The sequence below is a fragment of the Panthera pardus genome, unplaced genomic scaffold (assembly GCF_024362965.1).
Source record: "Panthera pardus isolate Hobbes unplaced genomic scaffold, ASM2436296v1 HiC_scaffold_1, whole genome shotgun sequence".
NCBI lineage: Eukaryota > Metazoa > Chordata > Mammalia > Carnivora > Felidae > Panthera > Panthera pardus.
In genome coordinates, this window is record NW_026526654.1 from 76,674,807 (window position 1) to 76,697,007 (window position 22,201).

General features: G+C 39.5%; 1 protein-coding gene across 9 annotated transcripts in view; it reads right to left on the minus strand.

Annotated features, from left to right (window-relative positions):
• NBEA (neurobeachin) overlaps positions 1-22,201 on the minus strand; it is a 678,493-nt gene that overhangs the window by 13,436 nt on the left and 642,856 nt on the right. For 5 of the 9 annotated variants that reach the window (XM_053900303.1, XM_053900292.1, XM_053900280.1 and 2 more), the window contains 6 exons: positions 13,117-13,179; positions 12,703-12,792; positions 9,853-10,045; positions 7,904-7,975; positions 5,558-5,713; positions 4,880-5,050 (listed from right to left, as the gene is read on the minus strand). In XM_053900303.1, coding sequence (XP_053756278.1) covers positions 4,880-5,050; positions 5,558-5,713; positions 7,904-7,975; positions 9,853-10,045; positions 12,703-12,792; positions 13,117-13,179 — 745 coding nt within the window. The remainder of the gene's footprint in view (positions 1-4,879; positions 5,051-5,557; positions 5,714-7,903; positions 7,976-9,852; positions 10,046-12,702; positions 12,793-13,116; positions 13,180-22,201) is intronic. The other 4 variants (XM_053900309.1, XM_053900293.1, XM_053900286.1 and 1 more) reach the window with 3 other exon arrangements.

Sequence of the window (22,201 nt, forward strand, 5' to 3'; positions counted from 1 at the left end):
AAAAATGTCATATGTATGTATCGGCAAACTCTCTACAGAGCACCTCATATGTGGTATAAACACTAAAGCCACACAATTTGAAAGCAAATTGGATTTAGAGCTGAGGTCCCAATGTATTTTAAGTGTCTGTTGAAGAGACAACAATGTTGACTTGCCCCTCTTGTGACTATCTTGTTGGAAGCTACGGCACGTAATGAGAAATGTCAAGTCCCAAGATCAATGAAATTTTGGGCTCCAGGGATTCAACAGGAATAGCATTGATCCTTTTAAAGAACACCAGTCAGAGATGGGTTGTAATATATTGCAAAGAGGGGCTCGGGAGGATAAGCGGCCAAGTCCAAGATACCTACCTGACAAAAAATTCAATCAGCTTTTAGCACAAATTGCCTGCTCTGCTCTCCTTTCTTTCATGCAGTAGGCTGCTTCCAATTAAAGTGCGCAAATTAATTTTTATCACTTCCAAATTAGTTTCAGAATTTGTGCAAAAGAGTGTTTCAGATGAAAGCATCTGTCCCTCACATCTCTGCAATTCGTTATCTAGTCAGGGACCTATTCAAATCTCCAAGAAAATTTTCTATGTTCAAAGTTACAAGTTTGCAAGAATAACACTAGATATTAGTATTATAAAATATATAATAAAACAACCATAATTCAACTGTAACCTATGTTACGCAGCATCTGCCTATTTCTTTTATGGTCTGAAACTCTTTGTAATAATCTGTGTACAAATTTTCATGGTCTTTGTGGAAAATTCATTAAAACTATGAAAATAATTAGGAAAAGACTATTTCTGAGACGTCTGAATTAGTCATGATAATATATTTGACACAATGAAACCATAAAACTCTTTCTGCACCTACCTAAGAAATCCACAAACATTAGAAATATTTTCTCTGTGGTAGCAACAGAGCCACCCATTAAAAAAGAATACAGACAATGCGAAAGAGACATAAATATATTAGAGAGCCATTTGAATTAATCTTGAGAAAGTGAGTAAATGGATCCTATCATTTTATGTGGTGCTGAATATACATCTGATTTGGCCTCTGACATACAAAGCAATTCAATGTCCTTACTACGACCAATCCCGGGATTCTAACAGCTACTGGGATATTATGTTTCACACTAGGACTTCCCCCTTCAAGTCTAGGTTAATATATACAACCCTCAAAAACGAAGGGCATTGTGTCACACACTTTAATATGAATTTAGACATAACGAGCTTTTTCGTCTTGAGTAGCAATGCATTATAAGATAGAAAACACATACGGCCTGGTTCTCTGACCTGTGAATTGGTGGCTAGAATAGATTAAACTGGGACAGAAACAAAAAATCCTTTCCTTTCGTGCTGTGAGTTTTCTGATGGCAAGGACTATGTTTATGTCAACACCCACGGCTGATCCCTGATGTGACCGTCAGTTTTGTGTGTGCAGAGGCTGCCTTTACAAACAGTGGCTGGACCAATATATGTGGTCTCTCTAGTCATGCATATATGTGCTGCTAAGTTGGCTGTTTTAACAGATTAGGTAAAGTCATAAATCGGTCAAGTCAATCAAGTACAAAATATGACCAATTATTAATCTTTTTTTACTATTACAATTATTCATAGGGTAAGAAGCTGATACTAGTTTTTACATAATTATCAATTTGTCCCCCAGGTGGAAGACTAAACATTTCATAGTATAAGACCAAACATTATTATCTGATGGCAATTTATGATCCGTGTAAGAAATACTCTATGTGTTTAGTACGTTCAAGCAGAAAAAGCAGTTTGGAGATTAGTACAATATAGGTTTTTGTAAACCACAGGTCAGAGACTTTGACTACCCGGCATTCTCAGCTGCTAAGGCAGGACTAGCACCCAGGAGGCACTCCGTACATGCTTGTTGCTTGACGAACACTTCAGGTGATCATGCTGTTTATTCTAGAAGAGCAATTTTTCACCTTACATTAAGGATGATGGATGAAATAAAGCCTTATGATATATGTCCATATTAAATGTCCAAGCAAGTTTTGACAGGGTGGGTTTTAGGAAGTGGTTTATGTTCATAATGATGACAATAGTTTTGATCAAAAATAAATTCTTATAAATGGAGGCAATAATAAATAATATACTTTGATAATATCCTTAATTCCTTAAGGATAATCTTGTCTTTATTGAAAGCTTAAATAAAATGCTGCATTTTAACAAATACAATGTTCACAGTTTTGTTCTTAAGGATTAATATAAATATTTTCATTTAGAAAGCTCCCATTGTAAGGAACTTTAAACAGTCTAAATATTACTATATTTAATTTTTCTTGATAACTGAGGGACCAAAGCTACAGCAATTGTTAATTATCTTTTGGCTTAAAAGATCATCAGAAGATAACATAAAGTAAAGTAGCTAACACAGATAATTACTATAATTTAACATTAAAACTCTTTACCTCATAGCAGTGCAATATATAAAATATCTTATCTTGGCTACCAGATGGGAGCTTTTAAGAAATAAATCCTCTTTTTGGAAATATCATTTTCATCATTTCTGAGCTTCATTTTGAAGATTTATTGAAAGAAATTTAAAACACTACTCTGGGGGCACCTGGGTGGCTCATCTGGTTAAGGATCTGACTGTTGACTTCAGCTCAGGTCATGATCTCGCAGTTCGTGGATGGAGTCCCGTATCAGTCTCTGCACCGACAGCACGGAGCGTGCTTAGGATTCTTTCTCCATTTCCCTCCTCTCTCTGCTTCTACCCCACTTGCGCGTGCCTGAGCTCTCTCCCTCTCAAAGTAAACTTAAAATAAAAAGCACTATTTCGTTTCTTAAAAATATTTTTTAATTTAAAAACTTATAATTTTTATCAATACAGATGGAAGGTACCACATGGGCCTGCTACTTAATTCAACTTTTCTAATGAATGCTACACTACTATGAAAATAAAGGAGATGTATAAATATGAAAAAATGGATTCGGATAGAATACGTGTGATAACGTACAATGCTTGAGAATAAGAAAGCCACCAATGGAAGATCAAATGTCTTATATGCACATACACACACAGGCACACACACTAGAATTCGGCTAAAAATGAAGTTTCTGTTTTTTTAAGGGATATTATAGAAAAGAATAAATAAGGAGGTTAATTTTTTAGTATTTAGAGTATATTTGTTATAACGTAGACATGGTAGCTAATTATTTGAGCTGGTTGGAAAGCACGCAACGCTGAGTGTTTTTTCTCTCAAACCAGCATCACATCTCAGTTCACAACTTAAAGCAGAGGCTGATATGTAAGACGCACACACTCTCTCTTATTTGGTATCTATGCTAAGAAACATGATTCCATGGTACCCTTGAGTTTCTTCATCTACTGTTCTTCAGCTCCAGCTGTGGGCAGCACGAATAAAACCCCATGTAACATTTGGTCCTCTAGTTCATCTCCCACTATCTTCATTCATATGTATATATTTCTATATATTTCTCTATTTCCTTCTCTACTATGTGATAGGCCTTGGCTCCTAGCAATGAAAAGCCGTTTCCTATTTTTGCAATATTCCTGTCAAAATGTGTAAGAGTCAGGGGGTGGGTGGGACTGGCAAGGTGGACAGATTGTACAACTGGGCTTTCATCCTCAGCTAGGCTCCAGCCACGTGGCTGGAACACAGCATCTCGTGCACTTCTCATCTGCTCTTAGAATATTTCAGTGGCAGGTACACAGCATCCCCGGAAAATTCTTATCTCTGTCTTGTTGTACATATGACCCAAGCTCATGTTTCAGTTGGTTTCGGAGTATTCTTTAAGCTGTGACCAATGTATGAATTACAATTAGAATCGCCCTGGTTTAAGCACCAGACATCATCAACGCTTTCCAGAAACCATTCTCTGTTTTATAGGAAATATTTGCATTGAAACTATTGAAACCTTGGTAATTAAAAACAGTGACTATTTCTAGGCAATCTCTTATCTAGTTCTCCATTTAGGCAGATGTGGGTGGAATCTAAGTGATCAGCCGGACGAGGTGGGCCCAGCGTCCTCCTGAGTCGCCATCTTCCTTCAATATCTAGTTCTCCGTTTAACAATACTTATTGAAAAAAACATTATGTGTGTCACTTTGCCAGGAACCAGAGACTGAGAATGGAAAGAGAGAGACTCATAGTCCATTTCAGTGTTTCCTCAAAACAGCAGTTCCAAAGAATAATAACTATTCTGCCAGGAGCAGAGTGGGTTAAACAAATTTCGACATTTATTTGTGTAAGACTTTCAGAACTTACCTAGAGAATAAGAGTATATGCAGAGTTTTCTAAAATTATTTTACTCTGGAGTCCCCCCCCCCCCCATTCTTTTCCTATAGGATATTTTAGGGAGCGCTGGTGAATAAAGAATACTCAGGAATCATCACAAAGAAATTGTCTCCTTCAGTTTTTGCCTTCCCGATGCCTAATCTGAAGGGAGTACTCAATCATTGTTAAATGAAGAAACAGAGATATTTACTCAACTGTGTGGTAGAAAGTAAGAAGTGTCCTCACTGAGGCACTCTGAGGAAATTCAGAGAAGGGAGAGAATATATTCAGTTGAGGGCAGTTATAAGAAGTTTAATGGACCAGGTGACACTGAAAGAGATTTCTGAAGGATAAAGACATTGGGAGATTGGGGATGGGCTGCCAAAGAGAGGGCCAATGTGAGGGGACCTGGGACTTTTCCCAGGTTGAAGGTTACAGTGGTTGCCCTTGTTTGTACTTTGAACATAGTGACATTCTAAGAAACATTTTTGCTACGTAAAGCTCTCCTTTTTTAAAAGTCTCACAACCCCAGGAAAAGCTGTTAGAAAAATAAAAAAGGCAAAGTATGTTTAAATAAATGTATTGTCTGAGGGGACGCTTCTAGACAAATACTCACTGCTGTTCGGGTTGTCCCCTATGATATGGTGTCGCCCACTCCAGTACCAGAGAAGTAGGGTAGCATCTCGAGACCCAGAAACAATGTAGCAGTCCCCGCCTATGTATGACTCCGACCTGGCCAAGCACGTGACCACGTCCCAGTGGCCAAACACAATCTGAGTTAATTTCCCTGAAACACAGAAAGGGTGGGTTTAATTCATTTGCTATTTTCCTTTAAATGGTAATAAGCTTAATTTTATTTTACTAGATTTGTGAAAAGGGAATCTGTAAACGTGAACATTTATAAGCTAATTCAAATTTAGCTACAGATGCTTTCTTGAATTTCTTCTGAAAAACAATACAAGAATGTTACTTGGGATTTTTAAGGAAATGACTTCTAAAACAACACAACTGTGATTTTTAGTCCCCAGGGTTTGGGTCAGACTAAGGGGAGGGAGGTTTAAGGTCTTTTACTGGATTTGATTTGGGAAAGGGACAATAGTCCTATTTGTCCTATGAAATCAGGACTCATGCTGAGGTTTGGAATGGATGGCAGTATAACTAGTCACTTATAATGTGAACATTTAATTTGGATCTTGGCACTCAAGACGAAAATGCCTACATTATTAAGTATGATTTTATTTTACAGAACAATAGGCATTTGGAAGGGACTAAGGTCTTTTATAGTTAAGCTTACCTGTTTCTGTAGAGTAAACTCTGAAGCTCTTATCCCAGAATCCACAGATAAGAATATAGCGATTATCTGCTGTGACCACAAAACAGTGTGCATTGATTTGTATACTCTGGTCAACAAGGTCTGTGATCTGCCGTTTGTTCACACCAGAGTTATTGGCTAAACATAAATGGAAAAGAGAATTTAAAGAAGGACTCCACAAGAGTTTCATCAAACACTTACAGGAGGAATATTTTTATGCTTCATTTACCTAGAAATGGGTTTCTGAGGCTATAAGATTATTAAGATTTTTAACATTTCCCCACGAGGAACATAAGCTTTTTTTTTTTTTTTTTTTTTTTAGCAGCAGTGGCTATTTATGAACCATATTACATATTTAAAAGTTGTCAGAAATTTAAGTTCTTTCTCCACCAATAAATAACAACAATATGAAGAATTCAGATAATGAATTTAAAATAAAGTAAAAAAATATTTGAAAGCATTTAATTGTATCCATGTTCACTATGCACAAGTTCATTAGTGTCCAACAAGTTCCACAATAAAGGAGGAATAAACATTATGTGAAGTATGGTATGTAAGGGAAAAAAAAGTCTTAATATTTGCCCCAATCTGTCATTTTCTGATGGCATTTACAACTCATGTGGAAAAGGAAAAGGGGGAAGGGTTTGAGCATGGGATGTTGTTATGTGGGCAGCCCCACAGGGAGCTTTAGGTCAGCAGCCTTAAAGACCTGGATTGTCAACAAACAGAAGGCCTTTCCAGAATGGGCTGGCAGGGGAGGAGAGGAATAAAAAACATGGGAGAAGGATTGGGGAGGAAAGAGACAGGCAGAGAATCAGGGGATAGCGCTGGGACTGAATCTGAATAAAGTCAGGAACTCGGAGACGCCGTCTGATTTCCCCAGTGCCTGTCTGCATGCCAGCCTGTCCCGTGCTCTGCTCTGTCCTTTCAGACGAAATCCCTGGGCTGAATTCTTAAACAGAAGATGCAGACGTAGGAGATCACCCGCACTCTCTAACGCCAATTAGACTGAAGCGCCACTCTTTGTGGATTCCCTCTAACGGTACAATAATAACGACTAGGGAGGTAAGCCCCCCCAAATGGAACAACAACAACAAAAAGGTAGGAAAGGAAAAGAAAATCAAAGGTTCTGAGTCACTTGAAAACTGCATAATTGGTCTTGATTAATGAGAATAGAGTTGCTAATTTTTCCATGATTACCTTCTAGCTGTATGTGACATTGTTGAAGTCTCTCGGACAAAGGAATAGTTGGACTAGACTCTAAAAATATTCCTAGTCCTAAACCTTATAATTTCCCATAGACATGTAAATGCTATCTTGTGTAGGGGTATAAGTAACTAACTGAACTGGCCACCTTTTAATTTATTTCTGGGTTCAGAGATGAAGGGTGAATTAATCTAAGAAAAGAATACCAAAACTTATATATGGATTTATAATATTTCATACCGTTTTCAACTTTTTTCTAATTTAGTTCTCTATATGATCCCATGAGAAAGGCAGAACAAACATCATGATCAGCCATCTTGCAGATAGGAAACTGAGGCCTAGAAAAATTAAGGGGCTTGCTCAGGATCCCGTGCTAATAAATGTGTATGTGATTTTAAAATATTTCCATTATCTGTTGCAAAGAGTTACAGCTCACAGTTTGCAATTCATATGAAATCTTTAATTTAAAAAAGTTGGTCCTGTTGAATGGAGATTTTTAGAAAAGATGTCCTTCATATTAGTTTCCTTTGATAATTTTTTTATTTTTAAAATTTTTTAAATGTTTTATTTATTCTTGAGAGAGAGAGAGAGAGAGAGAGAGAGAGAGAGACAGAGCATGAGCGAGGGGCATGGCGAGAGAGGGACACAGAATCCGAGGCAGACTCCAGGCTCTGAGCTGTCAGCACAGAGCCTGACGCGGGGCTCGATCCCACAAACCGTGAGATCATGACCTGAGCCAAAGTCGCACGCTTAACCGACTGAGCCACCCAGGCGCCCCCTGCTTTAATAATTTTTTTTGAGGCCTTACCTATTTCAAATAATATAAAGTTGTCAAAGAATAGTTTAGGCAGAAAGAAAGGACAAATTGGAATGATTTGCCTTGTTTAGAACCAACTTAAACAACCTCCTAAAATATCAAGAAAATGCCACAAATAATTGTCGTAAATACCAAAAAGTTGTTAGATGGCATATAATTTACACAGCCCCTTGATGGTAATTTCATGTTATTTGCACATTAATTTTATGGCAGAAAAATTGCCATTCGACTGTCTTTTGTAGTAAGTGCACAGGAATCTGTGCACAGCCAGCATTCATGAAAATGTATTTTTGTGGTTAGCGTACCGATTAAGGGGTCCATTTCAATAGGAAGATGATGTGCTTGGTCCAAGGAGTATCCTGGAGCTCCTCTGAGGCCTAAAGTTTAAACAGAAGGAGAAAACTACCATAAAATTCACGGAAAGGGGGAATTTCCTAAGATGCAGTGTTTCATGATGATTGTGGAAAAGTATGGCTTAGAAGTTATTTGGCAAATTGTTGTAAGAATGACTGTCATACTACACATCTTTGTAGACACTCTCAAAAGAAATCATCACAACGGGGACTCCTGGTTTCCACTGAGACGTGGAAAGCTGAAAAGAGTGTTGTTCTCATTCTAACAACATGAAAAAACAGCACAAAATAGAAGATCATAACATTTCTTGAACCCGTCAGAGAGCTAAGATTTCTGGGCAACCAAGGAGCCTGAAATCTAAGAAAGGCTGTGCCTGCACCTAGTGGTGCGTGTGAGCGTGGCCGGGCTCACCTAGCCAGGGCAGAGGGGGAGATGGGGCTCCCAGCTTCACTCAATATATGACAAGTCAGTTGAAGGTAAGTAGAAATGACACACACCTAAGACCTTAAGCTCAGGAAAAGCTACTTTTAGAGGATTAATATTTAGGGCTTGATTGAGTTCATTAGTCATAATTTTTTACATGTGATTATATAACATATATAATACTTTTGAACAATGCTAGCGAAAAAATGAATCCTTCATAGTTTTTTTCTCAGTGCAAAACATTTCTAAAGGCTAAGACTACCGTGGATAATAGTTATATTTTTTTCTTAAGATGTTTGTTGCATATTTCTGATCAAATGGAAGTAGTTATACTTCATGTTGAGAGTATCACCAATAAATATAAAAAAAGTGCATTTAGAGCCTCTTAGAAGATTAAGTTGTGATATAAATGATACCGTTTTTCAGAGCAATACAGAAGTCGGTAGAAGAGGAGACTTCAGGTTAATTCACCATGGACTCATCCATTTAGCCCTGGAGATAGGCTTCCAGGGAGACCTTAAGGGGTGAATTTGGCCAAATAAATCATTTGGTCACATCCATTTCTGTCCTGGTTAGGTAAGTATTAATATGTCTAATTTTGACAACAGAATTATATCATTTCAAGATGTACTAGCCGGAACTTTCAGGAATGCGCTTAAAGAAAACACGCGGGAAATCACTGAACAATTTAGATGTTGTCTTTTCTCAAAGACTCTCAGTTCCACCCAAGGAGGAAAGTGGGGTCTGTCTTGTTCACTGCTGTTCTCCCAGTGCTCATGACTATGTGACACACAGTGGCCAAATATTTGCTAAATAAATTAGGTGGAAGAAAAAGATTTCGAAACCAGCATCTAGGAAATCCAGATTCAAACTCACTTTCATTTAATATGGGATAAAAGTGTTTTTGTTTGTTTGTTTGTTTGCAGGGCTGAGGTACAGGAGGATGGGAGGACCTGAATTATTTGTAGAACTGCTTTAATTCATCAAATATTTATTTTTTTTATTTTTTATTTTTTTAAATTTTTTTTTCAACGTTTTTTATTTATTTTTGGGACAGAGAGAGACAGAGCATGAACGGGGGAGGGGCAGAGAGAGAGGGAGACACAGAATCGGAAACAGGCTCCAGGCTCCGAGCCATCAGCCCAGAGCCTGATGCGGGGCTCGAACTCACGGACCGCGAGATCGTGACCTGGCTGAAGTCGGACGCTTAACCGACTGCGCCACCCAGGCGCCCCAATTCATCAAATATTTATTGACTACTTAACCAGTAGCCAAGCATTCTGTGAGGCGAGGCCCTAACATATAGCAGTAGTGAGTAAGACACACGAGACTCACTTCGCCAGGTTTGGCAATTATTTGCTCTACTGCTTTTTTGTAGACGATCTGGAATATTAGGTAGCCCTCAGCACACTTACCTTAACTTAACTGCAGCTCGTAAGACACCTTCCGTAAGTCACCTGCTTAGACGCCTGCTTACCTACTGTGTTATGCCATCGATTCACTGCAAACAGTCGGCTGCAGGTCACGGTCACCACCGCAGGGATGGTCAGGTGGGGCAAGGTGTTGGCTGCCACGTGGGTCACCGGAGAATTGGACGGGAACTTCAGCACCATGATCACATCCTGTTGCATCTGATCTTTAAACATGAGTGGACTCTGTGGAAGGAAACACTGTTGAATAGAAAGGGAAGAGGGCAGAAGGAGACAAAAGGGATGACATGGTTAGTGAGAGCTCTGGGGAGGTGGAGGTAAGCACAGACAAGGCCAGCACGAGCAGGGAGCAAAGCGAGGCGAACTTGCATCCTCTGGGGACGGCGCAGGGAGAAGGGCAAGGACTCGGTGTGGTCGCTGGCGGGGGACACCGAAGCATTAACGGCCAGTCTCAATTTAAGTATCGCCCGACCGCGGTGTGAGAAGTTCGCTTACAGATCTGTCGTGTGATGTAGAATAAATTGGTCGGCGTCGCGAAAACATCAGTTTGGTGGAAAAATTGGTTACTGACAACGTTTACATGAACGAGAAAGTGAACTGGTCGGTACTTGCATTTTTTACCTGGTTGATCTGGGCTCCTGGCTCCAGCCTAAATCATTAAAAGCGAAGAGCCTTCCCTGTCAGAGGTCTGTACACGTCTCTGCTGGGGCAGTACTGACTGGGTACAGTCAACACCCCCTTTCCCCTTCTAGACTGGGTGCTTCCTTGAGGGCTGCCCCCTTTCTTCTCTTAATCTGCGTTTTCAAACGTCTAGCACGTGACTTGAGAGAAAGTAGACGTTATAACGTCCTACTGTTTCAGCACTATAAAACACTGCAACACATTACTGCACCAAAAACACAAAATAGGGACGCTGGAAATAACCACGATTTAGCTTTCATAAATGTTTTGTAATTGTTTTCTACACATATGAATCGTCTGCTCCACGAACTTGCGAGGCCTACGTTTCCTTTATGAACAGTTCCATGCCAATTTAGTCTCTAACAATGTTCCCCAGGAAAGCAATGAATCCTGACTGGGCATTTCTCCAGGATAAGTATTTTTATTATTATTATTAAACAGAGACAACTAACACGGGAATAAAGCTCTCCTGCCAAAGCATTTCATACAATAAAGTGTTAGAGATATTCTCTTGGACAGTTTATTAAAAATGTTTCGTTTCAAGGCTTGAGGCTCCAAGGCCGCATCCCCACGTCTACACTGGGACTGCGTGTTTGTATGGAACAGTGTGCTTGGTGACAACCTTTCTGCTTTCTCACACACACGAGGACCAATCTCAATCCGAAGAGTTCATTAGTGACTACTCAAGGGTGCTGAAACGGAGCCATTGGAGAGAGAAAAAACATGGTTTCACACAAACACATTTATTTACGTGTTTCACTAGGAGTTTGACTATCGATTCCTTGAAGGTCTAGAGTACGCGGTCACCTCTGTATTGCCAACGCTTAGCGTCATGCCTGACACACAGAAGGAACTCAATACAAACGTGTTAAGTAACTGATAAAATAAATTAAAGGTCTGAACAGCTTATAAATTTGTTTGCACATATTTATGAACCATATTTCAGAGCTCTTTACCCCAAAATTAGGATCCTTGCTGCCTTGATAATTACCTAGAGAAACAGATGAACTTTAATTCATTCTGCAAACACCTTTTTTTCCTTCAAGCATTTTTCACTTCAGCTTAAAAAATAATAGTAAAAAGCCACAGTTTAAAAAATAAGTTCCTTCTAAAGAAGTTTCTTAGGGGGCACCTGGGTGGCTCAGTTGGTTAAGCGTTCAACTTCAGCTCTGGTCATGATCTTGTGGTTTGTGAGTTTGAGACCTGCATTGGGCTCTGTGCTCACAGCTAAGAGCCTGGAGCCTGCTTTGGATTCTGTGTCTCCCTCTCTCCCTGTCCCTCCCCTTCTTGCACTTTGTCTCTCTGTCTCTCTCAAAAATAAAAAATAAACATTAAAAAAATTAAAAAAAGAAGTTTCTCAGAAAAAAAAAATTACCATTTTCAAATTAAAGAGGGAAATGTAATACACTTTGCTAGTAAACTGAAAAAGGGCTGTCTTGCTATGAAAAGGGAGGGAGCCTTGAAAATTCAGATTAGAATGAAAAGAATGTTACCTTTTCCCTTGTAAAACTAGAATAAAAGTTTTAATATGAGTAGCTAATGACGATGATGACACCAGCTAACATTTACTGAGAATGTATTGTACACCAGGTGCTGGTCTAAGTGCTTTCCAGTGTGAAGTCATGACATTCTGAGGGCAAATGGTATTTTTACTTTCACGTAACGGATGCTGAAACATCAACAGGGAGGTTGAATACCTTGCCCAAGTCATTCCCCAGCCAGAGGCAGAACCGGCGTTTGACCCAAGTGGCCCTGGAGCCCTTGTTCTTAACTCCACTGTCTCTCTGCATGACTACAAATTACCTTTATGTGTCTTTCCTTTTCTTAAAATGAACTACCTCCCCTCTACTCCACCTTGTCCCAGAAGATTAAATTGGGCAATATCATATTGTGTTTATATTACATTTTCATCCTACTTTGTAAATCAAATCTAATTTTGGTGCCTGTATGCATATGAATGAGTTTATGCAGAGGCACATAGAGTCAGAGAAGAGGGCTGTTTTTGTGAATCCCAAATTAGGCTAGCGTTGCAGAACTTAAAGGTAAGAATTGCACTCCCTTCTGTTTCTCCATAGGGCATCAGCACATACTGAAGCCTGCAGAGTTGACCAATATTTTGAGAAGCCTTTAAAAATGCTGCTAAAATCACTGTTTTATTTGACCTGTACCCAGGTACAAAGAAAGCGGAAAACTTTCAGCAAGCTGCTACGTCTTACCAGGTGCATGGCAGAGCTCCGAGGTGGATGTGGCTCAATAAGCAACTGAGATGGCGTCTGTCCAAAGTTCTGTATCTGTGCCTCCATGGCCTGCAGGGGAAGGAGAGTGACTGTCACAATCAATATGCATCAACCAGAGAGGTCAACACACTCTCTGACAATGCAAGTGTATCCCAAGTCAGCCATGAAAGAAGTCCAGAAAATTCACCAGGCGCTCTTCTCTCGGGGTGCAGAATCATCCAAGTGTTAGTATTTTGTAGACAAGCTTTGCTTCTCCTTCCAAACATGCTTCCGTTACCCAAGTCACTATTCTTATTTAGAAGCTGGGGTTAAATGTGGAAATGTTAAACCTGTGAGTGCATGCATGCAGCGAAGACCAAAGAACACTTTTAACACTGAATACAGCATGTATACCTTAATAAAGTCCTTGGTAAGAAGGAACGTATGGGGATCTCTAATGAAATAAGCTTCTGGAATCTTGGGAAAAAAGAATGATACATAAAGTCCACCAATGATACAAAATAAAATTCAGAAAATCATATTTTCCAGTCAATACAGAGGGCAATCACTATGACTTCTGTATGGACAAATTTTCACTACGGAAAATATATCTTGGCATGCTATGCTATTTTAAGATGAACGCTGAAATATTATGTAGTGTCTTATAAGGTATGGATATATTTCTCTCAAAAATTTTTTGAAATTTTGGAGATAACTAACCCAAAGAGGAAATAATTCTTTGGGCATCTTGAGCTACACAATATTTTATTAAAGCCTATGCAGATAGAAATATTAATGAGATTTTATGGCTTCCAATGAATAAAAATAATTTTGGATCTCAAACTGTGTGGACTGTATAACATGCCTTTTTTGTTTTTGGTGTGTATTTCAAAGACATAATCTTATAGGACATTTATGTATTTCTTCTATATATAAATTCCACTGGCAAAAAAATTCAATATACTAAGCTAGACTAACAGAAATATTTTTCCAAAATACTGTTAGCATGTAATTTAAGTCAACAAGGAGAAGCACGATATTTACAATGATCATTACTCTGTTACCATGCTAATTTTTCCCCTAAAATTGTGTGCAATTTGGTTGCACATAAAAGTGAAATACGAAACTCATTGCTGAGTGCTTAGGAGTGCAGGTAAGGTTGTAGATAGCTCTCGACACAGCACTGCCACTAATCGCATCACTATCTACAAATCTCATTTATAAAGTACTTAAATTTAACAATCTGTCTGCCTAGACTGCATTTCAAGAAAATGTTTATCAATAAAAATGTGAATTTTCAAATTTATTAGTAATATTAAACATGAATGCATCATTATCTGCCATATTTTAGCAATTGCATAAACGGGGCTTTGGTTCTTTTATTTGCAGAGGCAATAGGATGAATTATTAAATCTCTTTAAGTGCTGTCCAATTTTAATGTATCCATTTGTTTGCACGGTGTCCACTCATACACAAAGTGTGACTATTTAAGTAAATCGCACTCACAAAGATACCATCACACTTTATCTCCCCAGTGCAAGATTTATGATTATAAAAGAGGGAAGAGACCATTTCTGGCTAGGTTCACATCATGAACAATAAACTCTTGAGAATTACTTGAAAGAAAAAAAAAAGCAGTAATTTTATTGTTAAAGCTGCCCTGGTTAGAAAATTTCCAATACCCTAGCTTTATGTATCAAGAACAGCCAAAGTTGCTCTAACAATAGATAACTATGGCTTGTGTTTTTACTCCTCCAGAAAGAGGACTGGGATGGGGGTGGGGAGACAGGGGTAAAATTAAACACAGTTTAGTCTCTTGGTCAGTGCCTATACTTAGTACATAGCCTTTAAATAGTCGCGGAAGGACTAAATCCACAAACATGCTTTGCTTGACTTTAATTTTGTTTCTGAAAGGGAAGTATTAAACAATAATAGAAAATCTTGTGAAACTCACTTACTTTCCAGAAATCTGTACAGTTCTCTTCAGGGGGCCCACCTCCGATCCTTTTTGGACTCAGTCAGAGTACATACACATATGTATTCTAAATGACTCTCAAATGGCATCACGGTAAATATTAGGCTGTGATCAACCTAATATTGTGCTCTCACCCTCTCATTAAGACAGTGTATTTCCTAAATTTAACATTTATTTTATTAAAAAAATTTTGTTTAATGTTTATTTTATTTTCGAGAGCGAGAGAGACAGAGCACGAGCAGGGGAGGGGCAGAGAGAAAGGGTGACACAGAATCTGAAACAGGCTCCAGGCTCTGAGCGGTCAGCACACCCTGACATGGGGCTTGAACTCACGAACTTCGAGACCATGACCTGAGCCGAAGTTGGTCACCTAATGAACTGAGCCACTCAGGTGCCCCAACACTTATTTTATGTTTTAATGTTTATTTACTTTTGAGAGAGAGAGAGAGAGAGAGAGAGAGAGAGAGAATGTGAGCGGGGGAGGGGCAGAGAGAGAGGGAGACACAGAATCTGAAGCAGGCTCCAGGCTCTGAGCTGTCAGCACACAGCCTGACATGGGGCTTGAACCCACGAACCATGAGATCATGACCTGAGCTGAAGTCAGATGCTTAACCAACTAAACCACCCAGGTGCCCAACATTTATTTATTTATGTTTTTATACTAAATGCAATCCCCCACCCTTGTGATCCACATCACATGCCTTCATGACCTAAAAGTTCTTATTCCAGCATTTACCTTTTAGCTATCTTGTAATCCTGTCTACCCTCATAATTCCTTACTCTCTGATTTGAAAACATACAGGTCTTTCTGATCTTGAAAAAGCACACTGCCTCCTCTGAGTTCTATTTCTTGTCATTACCAACATGTTTGAATGGGAAGTGAGCACCTACTGATTTTCTTCACCTGTTCCCCCGTCATATGTTTTCTGTCCTTCCCCCACTTTTAGAAAGTCATCAATGTCTTCTTTCTGTCAAGAGGGAGTGTGCCCTCTTGGGAGGGTGCCCGGACATGTACACATACCATTCTGTAATCTGGGAAGCACAGCAACTGAGTGGTTGTTCTGAGAACTACTCCCTGATGTATGAGAAAATGCCTCCCCTCCATGTAAACCTTGGGCAGGGTTCTAAATCCTTTCCAGAATCCCTAAATCATAATGAATGCCCTCCATATTCTCATAGCACTGTTTTTTCCTTTATCATGAAATTCAACACACAATGCTTTACATAGTTCTCTTTGCTCAGACTGTTAACCTTTGCAGGTCAGGGCTGTGACTTGGTCCTAACAGAGTCCAAAAACATCTGCTGAATCTAGCAGTGGGGCAGCGGTGGGACATTTGTGCAGAACTGAAAGCCCAGAAAAGGAAAAGCATAGTAATAGAGGAAACATCAGAGTTCTTTCCTTTTACAATGCAATACCACCAAAACAATGAAGTTAACAAACGTTGTTAAATGGCTACTCTATGCTGAGGGATAAAAAATCAGAGACCAGCCTGCCCTCAAGAAGCTTTCAGCCCATGGGGACATAAGATGAGTAGTAATCAGGGCATACAGGAGGTGGAAGGAACACGGTGGAGGCCAGCACCAAGTGCCAGGGAGCCCAGGAGTGATGACTACATCAGACCCAGGCTGGAGGAAGGGGCAGGGAGAGGAGGGCTGTTAGGAAAGGGGCTTTCAAAAAAGGACATGAGCTGAGGTCTGAGTGTTAGGTAGGAATTGGTGAGTCAACAGCAAAAAAGGAAAATCAGAAACTGCATTTGAAAAAATTCAGCACATTTTCATTTTTCTATGCATTGTTCTGCGTGGGTTGAAGAGACATAATGCTACCTAGTTTCATTTATTCATAAAACATACACTTCTTGAGCACCTACTATGTACTGGGTATCATTTTAGACATTTGTGACACTCATCAAACAAAACAGAGATTCCTGCTCTTGTAGAGGTTACATTCTAGCCAGGATGACATAGGAGCTTACATTCAGCCAGATGTCATGTGCCTGTATCCCTTGGGCTAGAATCAGCCTACAGGCATGGTTTCCATCTGAGCCAACATTTACAGGTCAGGAAATTTCGTACAACAAATTGGATTTTTTGGCTTCTCTCAAAAAAACCAGAAGAGCTGGTTCATCAGCATTCTCGCACAGCCATACTTGTCTGGTGCTAAGCCACCGGGGCCCTTTTGTAATGCCCACCGCTCGCAGGACCCCAGCATGTATCATTACCTCCTGGCCTGCTTCACTAGGTTAGTCCCTGTCTGACTTCTACAGACCTGGGCATTTGTTAATCCTTTTAAAATCTACTACCAAAACGTTAATTTGTATTAGAAGGAATCTATTGCTTTATACATCTACTGTAGTCCTGCCCTCATCCTTGGGATATGTGGTCCAAGACCCCAAAGAATGCCTGAAACTGTGGATAGTACTGAACCCTACATATGCTCTGTTTTATCCTATACCTACATACCTATGTTTAATTAATAAATTACGCACAGTGAGAGATTAACACCAATAACCCCTGATAAAATAGAACAGTGATAATATACTGTAATAAAAGTTACGTGAATGTGGTCTCTCTTTGGAAATACCTCATTGCACTGGACTCACCTTTCTTCTTAAGATGACAATGAGAGATGGTACAATGCCTGTCTGATGAGATGAAGTGAGGTAATCAAGTAGGCACTGTGATCTAAGGTCACCGCTGCTGACCTTCTGACGCTAAGTCAGAATCACTGCTTTGAGACCATGGCTGACTGAGGGTAACTGAAGCAGTGGAAGGTGAAACAGTGGATAAGGGGAGACGGTTGCATTGCAATTTCCACTGAAGAAAGAATGAACTAATGTTGTATTTGTGAGCTCATGATTTTTACAATGTGTATGGCAAGAGTAAAACTCGGGAAATAGGCCTGCCAGCCTAACTTAATCGAAGCTAAGATGTTCTCCATTATTAGAAGCATCGTTGATTTATATACTATTAAGAAGTAAAAAGATGTTGCCAATTAAACTGTGATACACTATTGATTGTAAGAGACACTGCAGTTTGGAGTGTTGAGATATGACAATGACACGCATCTCAGAATCAATAAGTTATCATAACTTTTTACATGTAATACAGTGACATAAGTCTTATGTATTTCAGATAAACTTATCACAAGCAACAGGCTTAGAACAATGAATTTTTCAAAACAAATGTGACTGACAAAATCTTTGGTATTTTACGAATATGGAAGACCATGTATTTATCTGAGGGCAACTCTTCGGTGGGATAACATGAAAATATTGATCTGCTTATACTTTCATGGGCCTCTGTACTTGCTGAATGTGGTATCTTAACTAAAGCTGCTTATGTGCATCCACTTTAATTAACTGTGTTGTGTGTTTTCTCTCTTACAACGCCACCCAAATCAAGACACAGGGCTTTGGCACCGAACTGGAAATTTCCACATCTTGATCTGGGTAGTATCTACATGGGAATATACATATGTGATGATACTGCCCTGTTCCCCCTCCACAGTAAATTCTTCCCACTCCTCATCCTCTGCCAGGCTAATCACTATTTTGATGATAATTAAATTACACCATCAAAATTATCATCGATTATTTTTTCTTTTGTTGAACTTCTTATAAATAGAATCATATGGCACCTATTTTTGTGTCTGCCTTTACAAAAAAGTTTATTTGTTTTTGAGAGAGAGACAGAGAGAGAGAGAGACAGAGAGAGAGACAGAGAGAGAGAATGGGGGAGGGGCAAAGAGAGGAGGACAGAATCCCAAGCAGGCTCCGTACTGTCCGCACAGAGCAGGATGAAGGGCATGATCCCAGGAACTGGGAAATCATGATATGAGCCAAAATCAAGAGCCTGATGCTGAACCAATTGAGCCATCCAGGCACCCTCCCCACTGCCTTTAAAAAAAAATTTTTTTTTTAATATTTATTTATTTGAGAGAGAGAGAGAGAGAGAGAGAGAGACAGAGCATTCCACTTCCAGGGGCGTGGCAGAGAGAGAGGGAGACACAGAATCCGAAGCAGGCTCCAGGCTCTGAGCTGTCAGCACCGAGTCCAACATGGGGCTCGAACCCATGAACCGTGAGATCATAATCTGAGCTGAAGTCAGATGCTTAACCAACTGAACCACGCAGGCAGTCCATGTGTCTGACTTTTGACACGTATCTCACAGCACATGAGTTCAAGTCCCGCATTGGATTCTGCGATGACGGTGTGGAGCCTGCTTGGGACTCTCTCTCTTTCCCTGTCTCTCTGCCCCTCCCTTGCTGCTGTGAGAGCAAGTGAGCTCTCTCTCTCTCTCAAAATAAATAACCTTAACAAAAAATAAATCCTTAGAAGAGGAAGTGAAATGCTGTGGTTTATGTGTATTATATGTATGCCTGTTAATAGGAAAGATTTCATAGCCAAGGTAAAAGTAAATACGGTGACAGGTAAGTTATAGTTCAGATTGATATTCAAATGACTGATAAATTCAACATATTCTAAAAGAAAGAAATTGCTATTTAGGTGAATAAGCATCTTTCTCTCCCTCCTTGGGTTTACTAGTGTCTAGCATTCACCTCTTCTGGTACCCAGTAGATAAAAACTTTGATTAATCTTGTCTTTTCCACAATGCAGGTACATTTAATCCAATACATTTTTCCCCTGTAGAATCTTTACAACTTCTAGTCTTTTTTGTAAATGTAATTTAATACTGTCTTTCTGATGAAGTGTCATAAGGTCTAAGTGCCATGAGAGAGTGTGAGGAAGCTAATAAGGGAGGCTGTCAAATGACCTGTTTCATTCATTTTGCTCGGTCTGTGCAATCTTTTAAACTTTTCCAGAAAAGTAAGCACTTTATAAAGTGCTACAGGTTGTGCTACCCACAATGCAAATATCAGACTATGTTCAAATTACCAGTCAATTATTGACAATTTTCAGAAAATTCAAGGAAAAAATAGCAGAAGTGCTTCCTTGGGAACACAGAAGAGGATTTTCCAAAAATTTCCTTAGGATTGTGTTCATCTCACTTTATAGCTTGTACTTAGCATGATTTTAGTTGAATGCCTGAAAGTAGATATTCTTTTTTTTAACCAGAAAATACAACTTTGACATACAATTAAAAATATATATGTGATTTATATCATCTTTCTGTTCTATCTCCAATTCTACCAATTAGATACCAAATAGGGAAAAAAAAAAAACCCAGGATTTTGAGAAATCTGAAATGATAAAAGAAAAGATTACTTAATGGCAGACTGTATTTTAACTGATATGCTTTTGCTTCTGGTTTATTGTTATAATAAAACAAGATCATATAAAGCATTACTTTTTAATGCTAGAAAAACAGAAGCAAAATAAATCAAGAAAATAATATCTGCACTTTATTATTTCTTGCTTTACAAACATTAAACTATATAAAAAATTAAAATGCTATTTTATATTCAACCGCTTCTAGTTTTTCAGAGACTACACAAGAAAAGAACAAACGTGTTTCTTTTTGTTTCAACAATAAACTGCATTAAGTCTATGCAAGCAAAATTATTAGAATATTTAAGCAAATATCTAGTAACTCAAGTAAAAAAGAACTACATTTGCTCTAACTATCAGACTATGTTAGACAATATTGAGGGAGTGGATTCTGATTTGTTCATTTACCTGCCTCAGTGCTTGGTTTTCTTCTTTGAGTATAAACGTAAAAACAATGAAGAGGAGAATCATCCTCTTGCTGATTCCTATTTCCTCCTTGGATTGATGAATTATGAGGATGATATTACATATCTGACTTAACAAATGAACGAGAACAGTGAACGTGAAAAGCAAGCACAATGTCCTTGGGATAGAAAATGTTCTTTCCAGAACAGTTTGTCTTCAAATTAGGTCCGTGCCATTGGTGGCAAAGCTCACTCAATTTTTATATTTAGAAATAAGTATAGGTCAACTCAGGTGGGAGAAGTACATGCATTTCAATGTGGCAGGTAGTGGCCGTTCTACCCTGGGTGCCTTAAAGAAACTTGCCTAGAGCAGTGACTAACTCAGGGGGAACACGAAAGTGAGCTGGACCGTCTTCCTTGCCCCCAGAGACGGGCCTCTAGAGACTGCATCCGGGGTACTCTCTTGCTCTCTACTTTCCACTCTTTTTGGCCAATGAGAAATCAGGACAGGAGATAGGGAGGTGTGGTAAAACTCACTGTGTGGGTCTCCCTTGCCAGGTCCCAGTTTGCCAGTGGTTGGGTCACATTCTTCTTCCAAAGGCCAAAGCTCCTGTGGGGCCACCGCTTTCCCAGGGTTACCTCTCTTGGCACGTTGTGCTAACGGCTCCCTCCCTGTGTACACTCAGGCCCCAGGCTGGCCCCTAGATGTTACCCCTGCATGCTTCACTTCCCCCTTGTTCATCTGCTTTATCCTGCCCATAGTTTTGTAAATAGGACTACTATCGACCTCTCTCCGTTATCCCTTTAAATTTCTTTTCAATTGTGGTAAAATATATATAACAGAAACCTTGCCATCTTAACAATTTTCAAAGTACACACCTCAGTAGTGTTGTGTACATTCGTATTGCTGTACAACCAGTCCCTACAACTCTTTGGATCTTTCAGAACTGAGACTCTGTACCCATTGACAACTCCCCATTTGCTCCTCCCCACCAGCCCCCAGAAACCACTCTTTCACTTTCTGTCTCTTTGATTTTGACTTTTCTAGGTACTTCATGTAAGTGGAATCATATAGTATTTGTCATGTGACTGGCGTATTTCACTTAGGATAACATCCTCAAGGTTCATCTTTGTTGAAGCCTGTGTAAGAAGTTCCTTCCTTTTTAAGGCTGAGTGATACTCCACTGTGTGTCCACACCACAGTTTTATGGGTTCGTGAATCTGCTGATGGACACTTGGGCTGCTTCTACCCTTTGACTACTGTGAATAATGCTGCTATGAACATGGGTGTGCAAATATTTCTTCAAAATCTTGCTCTTAAGTCTTTTGGGTATATACCCAGAAATGAAATTGCTAGATCATACAGTAGCTCTATTTTTAAATTTTGAGGATCTTCCATACTGTTTTCCAGAGAGGCTGCACCATTTTACAATCCCACAATAGTGCATAAGGGTTTTTATTTATTTATTTATTTTAAAAAATTTAATGTTTATTTTTGAGAGAGAGAGAGAGAGAGAGCATAAGAAGGGCAGAGAGAGAGGGAGACACAGAAGCAGAAGCAGGCTCCAGGCTCTGAGCTGTCAGCACAGAGCTGGACATGGGGTTGGAACTCATAAATGGTGAGATCATGACTTGAGCCGAAGTCGGATGCTTAACCTACTGAGCCACCCAGGTGCCCCTCAATTTATTTTTTTTAAGCGTTTATTTATTTTGAGAGAGAAAGCGCATGAGTGGGGAGGGGCAGAGAGAGAGGGAGACAGAGAATCCTTCTGCAGTGTCAGCACACAGCCCGACATGGGCCTTGATCCCAGGAACCATGAGATCACGACCTGAGCTGAAGTCAAGAGTTGGACACTGAACTGACTGAGCCACCCGGGTGCCCCGGGGTTCCA